This window comes from Microchirus variegatus (genome assembly GCF_963457635.1).
Source record: "Microchirus variegatus genome assembly, chromosome: 1".
In the NCBI taxonomy this organism is placed as follows: domain Eukaryota; kingdom Metazoa; phylum Chordata; class Actinopteri; order Pleuronectiformes; family Soleidae; genus Microchirus; species Microchirus variegatus.
The window spans coordinates 14,406,739-14,413,799 of record NC_139802.1 but is presented as its reverse complement, the minus strand read 5'-3'; the positions used below and the strand labels follow the sequence as shown (position 1 = coordinate 14,413,799).

Here is a 7,061-nt window from a genome sequence, read left to right as displayed (position 1 = left end):
TATTCCATGTTTACCGAAAAAGAAAAATTGTTGCAATTAAATATTACACTACTACATATGAGACTTAAATCAGTTAGTTATTTTAACCTAATTTCTTTCAAAATCATAAATATACGTAAACAAGCACAGCACCAAACAAGTCTGTTACTTTGATTTTACTCCAGCCCTTCTGGACGTCACAGCACTACAACCACAAAACTCTGCTCCTCCTGGGAATGGATGTTTTTATCTGTCCGTTCATCTATAATCTACCATCTCTTTATCACCAAATGCCTTATATGGCTTTTTCATCTGTACAAAATGTGACCTCCTCTGTCCTTAACCCTTGACCCTAGAATGAAGGCAAAACTACAAACAACAACACAAATACTTAAACTGTAACATTGATAACATGTGCACATGATTAACAATATATATAAAAAAAAACATTTATTACAATTATTGAGAAAGGACTGTGTCTTACATAAATGAAGCAGAGAGGTGTGGTCACATAAATACATGCAGGGTTGAGGAATTAAATATGAGAACATTCACAAAAAGATCATTCAATGCAATACACACACACACAAATGAACCAATGAAAAACGATGACTTCATCTTTTCTGGCTGGAAGCGCTGGGTTTATGTTCCCTTCACATGCTGTAAAGTGTGACTGTTGTAAACAGTAGACGTACAGTATTTTACAGTTACATCTATCTATCTATCTATCTATCTATCTATCTATCTATCTATCTATCTATCTATCTATCTATCTATCTATCTATCTATCTATCTATCTATCTATCTATCTATCTATCTATCTATCTATCTATCTATCTATCTATCTATCTATCTATCTATAACGTGTAACAGTAGCAATGAAATTACATGAGGCCTGTTTCTTATTATGTTGCATGATAAACAGAGCAACAGGAGTGTGTGTGCATCTGACATAATTAAGACTCTTATATAACTACTGGTTATATAGGCTGCAGTGTGTATATTGTAGGGTGGAGAATCACTGACATTTACACAGGTGAACTGTCACTGATGTCACTGATGAGGGAGGAAAGACGATCACACCCACACGTGTCCTGGCTCACTGGGAATCAGTGATTAAATGTTGAATGTTTCTAGTCTATCAGGAGAATAACAAAAACAATAATGTTGTTTTGTTTCAAAGCAGAGTGAGAAAGGGACATTTGTTATGAAAATTGGCAGGAAAATACTTTATTTTTCAGCTACTTTCAGCCATTTGCACATCTTTCAAAGCAGCTGGTCTCTCTCTCTGGATCCTTTTAGAAATACACTCTGAATAATCACACCTATCTGGCTGAAGATCAGAATCAGAATCAGCTTTATTGACATACGAGGAATGTGGTTCCAGCAGTTGTTATCATGTATTCAGAGATGTTTTAACTAATTTAATCTGCCATCTTTAATTGCTGAATGTTCAACATTAATAACATACAGGGAATTCTTTGTTTGTGTGTAATAAAAAGTAAGAAATATGCAAAAAAAGAGAAGATTTTTTATTTTATTTTAATGAAAATTTTCTTTTTATGCATCATTAAAAAATTATTGTAATCTCTCTGTAACCCTGTAACAACAACAGTTATATACTACTACTACTACTAATAATAATTATTATAATAATAACGTCTGTGTTTTATATAAAACAATTATACGGTGTTAAATTAAATGTCCCACCCCCCTCATCACTGCAGTCCTCTCCTGCATCCGGCGGTGTGGAAATTGAGCACACCCGCGTGGCTCTGTAACCCCGCCCCTTGGTGGGCAACGCCCACGGTGACGTCACACGAGTCCTCCCAATGCGGGGGCTTTGTGGATGGACGAGCGCTGGTGGCTGCTGCTGCTGCTGCGCCGTGGACTGAAACGTGCCTCTGTCCCGTGAGTGTTGTGTCAGTGACGGCGGCGCGTGTTTACACGGACGCTGCTGCATTCAGAGAGCAGCAGAAATCCTAAAAGAGGGGATCCACCAAGGGACATGCACGAGCCTATGTGTGTGTGTGTGAGTGAATGAGTGTGTGTGTAAAGATATTTGAACAGTGAAGAGCTGCTGACACTGAGACTGTTGTCATTGTCGCACGTTTGCTCAGATGGAATAATTCTTGGATTTTCATCAAAGGATTGACTGATAATCTCACACCATCATCGTTCTCATGGTGCATGAAAGGTAAGCAGGCATGGACTTGACTGTTTGTGTTTTGTTTATTCTGTAAAAGAAAAAAAAATCCTCATCCTGTTTGCCTTTGTTTATCAACGTGTGTGTGTGTGTGTGTGTGTGTGGTTTTGTCAGCTACAGTACAAACACCTTCTTGTTGAATAGCTAATTTTCTCTGTTACAAACTAAAATGCAACAGTGTTGAATGATGTCTTTGTGTGATGGAAACACATCATCTCTGTGTGTGTGTCTTGCATCGGCAGAGCGATGGACGGGATCGGGAACACTATGCAGAAAAAGGCTGCAGAGCTGGAGCGGCTGGCTGAGGTGCTCGTCACCGGAGAACAGCTCAGGTAGGTCGGCTTGCTCCTCCCCCGGCTTCCCGCTGACCTTGGAAGAGCTGCTGTGTTCATGTGTGTACACCTGACCGTTAGTGAAGCCCTGACAAATATATATATGAAAGACAAAAAGAATAAAGGACAGAAATGCAATATTAAAGTTACATCAAAGACAAAAATACAGAACCCTCCCAAACCCCAATAATTATGTCTTCAAACTTAAAAGGGCCTGTGTAACATGTGGTTTAAACAGGTTTATTTGCAGAAATTGTATGAATGTTGCCGCTATGAATCTCCACCGGGTATCCGCGGGGTCTTAAAAAGTCTTAAAAAATCCAATCATTTGAATTTAAGGGGTCTTAAATACAATTTTGAAAGTTCTTAAAAATCTATTAACGTTACGTTTATTTAAAACATGCATTAACTTCAGTCTCGCTTTGAAATGTTTCTATTTTTAAGGATGCGATAACATAACTACAACACGGAACTAAAGTAGGCCACCTGTGTTCCCTGGTGAGAATTTATCGAGCACCCCACCACTAGCTAGTGTGCTATGCGCACGCCGCGGTATGTTACAGCTTAGCCTAGCAGCGGAGAAAACTTAATGAAAGCCCACATCCAAGCCGAATTGCAAGTTCAACGATATGTGGCTCCAATTTTCCTTCATGTCTTTTGTACTTTTTTGCCAGTATGGATTTGAAATGGGTCTTAAATTGTATTCATTATGGTCTTAAAAAAGTCTTAAAAGGTCTGACTTGTTGAAACCTGCAGAGACCCTGCCCAATCTCCAATTGACCCCAGCCATGGGAGACACATCCAGTCTACTCTCATGGCCCGTGTTTCCATCATGGTACAATACAGTTTGGAATGGCAAAGCCCTCATTCAGGCTCGCAACAGTACCTTTACTTAGTAGGCGGGGTGTGCACTGTGCCGGAACGCCGCGTCAGCGAGATAAGACATTGACCGAGACACAACAGACAACAACACAATGGACAACAAAGAAGGACATCCAGCAGCTCGCTTTATTACCTGCTCGGTTTGTGGCTGTTTTGTCTCAACAAGACCTCAAGCTTTGTATGACAATAGATTCCGAGTGACGCTTATTCTGTATCGCCCAATCAGCTCACTGCACCATTTTATGGCAACATTACTCTAGTACTGCAAGGGGAAGGGTTCCTGATAATGTGCCACTAGTGCTGGTTCCCAGCACGGATAAATGGGAAGGTTGCGTCAGGAAGAAAAAAAAACATCTCTGCCATATCAAATATACATAGATCATGGTCAGCCATCTTGCACCACCATGTTTCTACAGCAGCCTGAACAGACAAACGGCCAGAGTGTGCATTTAATATTTTAAATTATACTTGACTATATGATCTTAAAGTAGAAAAAAATACAGATGGACAATATCAAACCCACTGTAGCATTCACAGGCAAAAAAGTCACCCATATGCTCGACTCCCACGACATACTGTGCACATTTAAAGACCATGTTTCTATTGAGTGGAATGGTTTGGATTGGTACATAATGTTGTTGGGTTTCCATTAGGAATAATACCAAAATGAATCAGCCCCAACTCTTCCCTTGAGGTACCAGGGTAAAATGGTACGGTACGGCCACGACAGTCGGCTGATTGGGCGGCAGAAAAAACGTCGCTCCCTTGAGATCACTGTAAATATCTCGTTTGCGGTCGAGGCAAACGCCCACAGTGTATTTTCATCCAAAGCTCGATGTATTGTTGTGACAAAGAGCCACAAACTGAGCAGGAAAAGAGCTGCTGGATGTCCTGCATTGTTGTCCTTTGTGTCGTCGTTCATTGGCCATCGGGCTCAGCCCACACACACCCTCGCTAACTAAGTAAAGCTAAGTTGAATGATGAGGGAATGATGAACCTATACTAACTCTGTCATTATGAGTGTTGTTGACATGCTGTAGAAAAGCCCCAGAACCATAGAGGTACTCTCTGACCCGTGCTCACAGACAGCAGTGATGAATAGAGTCCTCAGTAGATAAAGCATGGCACCAATGCCTGGAATTTCAGCCCCCCCACTGAACTATGAGGACAACACTATATTGCTTTTTCCAGCTGCATGAAAGTTGAGTTTTGAGGTTCACCAATGGACGGTTGAGAGATTACCCATCATGTCTGGACATTCTCTTCAGGTTCTCTCACTTTGCTCTGTTTATGCTGTGTATGTGTGTGTGTGTGCTTGTCCCTGGCACAGCTGTATGTGGCGGCTGCCAGCTGGCAGTGTGACTGGTGTCAGTAGACGGAAGGGTTGGTCAGAGTTGCTGTCCCAGAGTCTTCTGAGAAGCTGCTGTTCTGCGTGAAGGGACTTGAAGTTGTGACATCCAGGACAAGACTTGCTCTCTGACTTAATGCTTCATGTACAGACCCAGGAGTCTGCCTGAGAGCTTTGTCATTCACCCACATAGCACAGATATCAGTATTTTGAGGGAAGTCATATGACAAGAAGGAATGGCATATTTGGCTGCTTGGAATTCCACAGGCTGCCTATTACATGACATTCTTCTATCATACTTTAAAAAGAAAAGTTTGTATCTGAATTCTTGGTTACAATCAAAAACAAATATGCAGCCCCGAAACTTAAAAGGAAAAAGATCTTACAAAAGTCACCTGTGCCAGAGTCACCAATGCTGAGAAACATATCAGGGAGCTAGAGTATCAGAGCAGAGCACAAACGGGGCCTACATTGTAGATTATGTACCTTGGATTGCACTACCGTTGCAATAATCTGGAAAACAGCAACTTCTTGGCTGAGATCCTTTGATACATCTTGGGACTGCGTGCAACAGACCCGGCTCCTGAGAGTCGAATCTGGATCGTCAATCCCTGTCCTAGTCCACCAGAACCTCCTCGACCATATATCAGCTGGTGGTTGTGATTCCTCAGGTCAAAAACTTACATTTGTCCAAAACTTCGGTTTACTACTAATATAATGATAACAATTAGCCTTAGCTCTTCTCTGTGTTCAATTGTCAAACGTCGGTATGGGAGACACAATTAATTAGGGATTGGGAGTCAGTATCGGCCCGATACCGGTCAAAATTACAGGATCGGTTATCGGACAGATAAAAATGTAAAATCTGATGCAATCCAGTCATGTTTGGGCGTTTTATTACAATATTTCAATATTTGAATTATGTCTTTGAAATGCACAAAATGTGTTCATAAATGGTCTAAAATGACTGTATCCGACTAATGTCGCTATCGGTAGATACTCGATGTTGAAAAGTGATATCGTTCCGTCCCTACAGTTAAGTGCACATGGTAAATATTAGTATTACCGTGTTAGCATTTAGCTCAAAACACATTGTCACAATTAAATTCATCTTCACCATGGAATCTGTTGGTACACTTCCATTTTCCAGTGACGTGTGTGGATGTGGACAAAGCTTTCCTCTTGTGACATTGCACACACACGCACACAAAGACTTGATAGTTTAATGATTGATGTGTTTCCAGTGTTTTACCTTGACTGCCAGATTTAGCTTTGTCCTTTGGCTTTGGCCTGAATTCATGGCACAGTAAAAAAAAATACACCAGGGAGTGAGAAACTCACAGCCACTTGAACTTTTTGAACAGTCAAGAAGACAAAATTAGGTCTGATATTAAAAGCAGCCAGTGCAAGAGTAAGGAGTGTACCTAATCCACACCTTTGTTTGATCACTTTATCACGAGTCCAACTCATGTAACATGACACAATTCCTGGTACTGATAACACTGGCCTTAAATAATAATAATAAAACAAATCTTATCACACATTTGTCCCGGCGACTGCTCGTATCTTAGAATAGATATGTTTCGGGCAGATGGCTGAAAACAGAGAAAGGCTGCTGTTATGATACACAGGCACATGCAGCTGCTGAAGCAAGTCTTGTGACCAGTGTGTATAGTCGTGAATAGACAGTTTGTTGCATAATGTAATAGAGTGTGATTCTCCATGCATTTTTGCAGGCCAGGAACCAGGCCAGGAACCAGGGACAGGAGACTTGTTTTCGCTTAATGCTCCCATCTGCTGTTGTTTGAGCCAACACGAGTTAAAGAAACGCTAACACACAGAGCGAGAACATTTACCATAAATCTGACAACTAAGCTCCTCATAAGACAAAAATCGGCATTATTTTTGTCATTGATGTTGTTATTCTTCGTCTGTTTGGTCTTTGTAAACAGAAATTATCGTGTGAAAATGGGCTCTATCAAACAAAACTATCAGCCCTGACTGAGGGAGCGTTTGGTGAACACACAGGCAGAGCAGGAACGGGTGGAGCAAGAGGCGTTAAATACATCACATTGCTGAACCACCTGGTTTTTTGAGCTATAGAATTCACATGTGAAACTTTTCATGGGTGCTTCTTTGCGTTTTTAGTCTTGCTTTACTAGCGCAAGGCGCTTCCTTTGTGCAGTGCGTAAATGTCACCAGGCTTAACAAGATCTTAACACTGCTGTTGTGTGAAACACAGAATCAGCATTGTTAACTTCTTTGACAATTGTTTGAATGTAATGTACATTTTTCGTCATACAAAGATACAGAT

The 7,061-nt window shown here is 40.9% G+C and overlaps 1 protein-coding gene across 5 annotated transcripts in view; it reads left to right on the top strand.

Annotated features, from left to right (window-relative positions):
* The first annotated feature begins 1,903 nt into the window (after positions 1-1,903).
* deptor (DEP domain containing MTOR-interacting protein) overlaps positions 1,904-7,061 on the top strand; it is a 32,741-nt gene continuing 27,583 nt past the window's right edge. For 2 of the 5 annotated variants that reach the window (XM_083897131.1, XM_083897127.1), the window contains exons 1-2: positions 1,931-2,176; positions 2,428-2,517. In XM_083897131.1, the coding sequence (XP_083753257.1) occupies positions 2,163-2,176; positions 2,428-2,517 (104 nt within the window). In that variant the 5' untranslated portion in view covers positions 1,931-2,162. Of the gene's footprint in view, positions 2,177-2,427; positions 2,518-7,061 lie in introns of all 5 variants that reach the window. The other 3 variants (XM_083897130.1, XM_083897128.1, XM_083897129.1) reach the window with 3 other exon arrangements.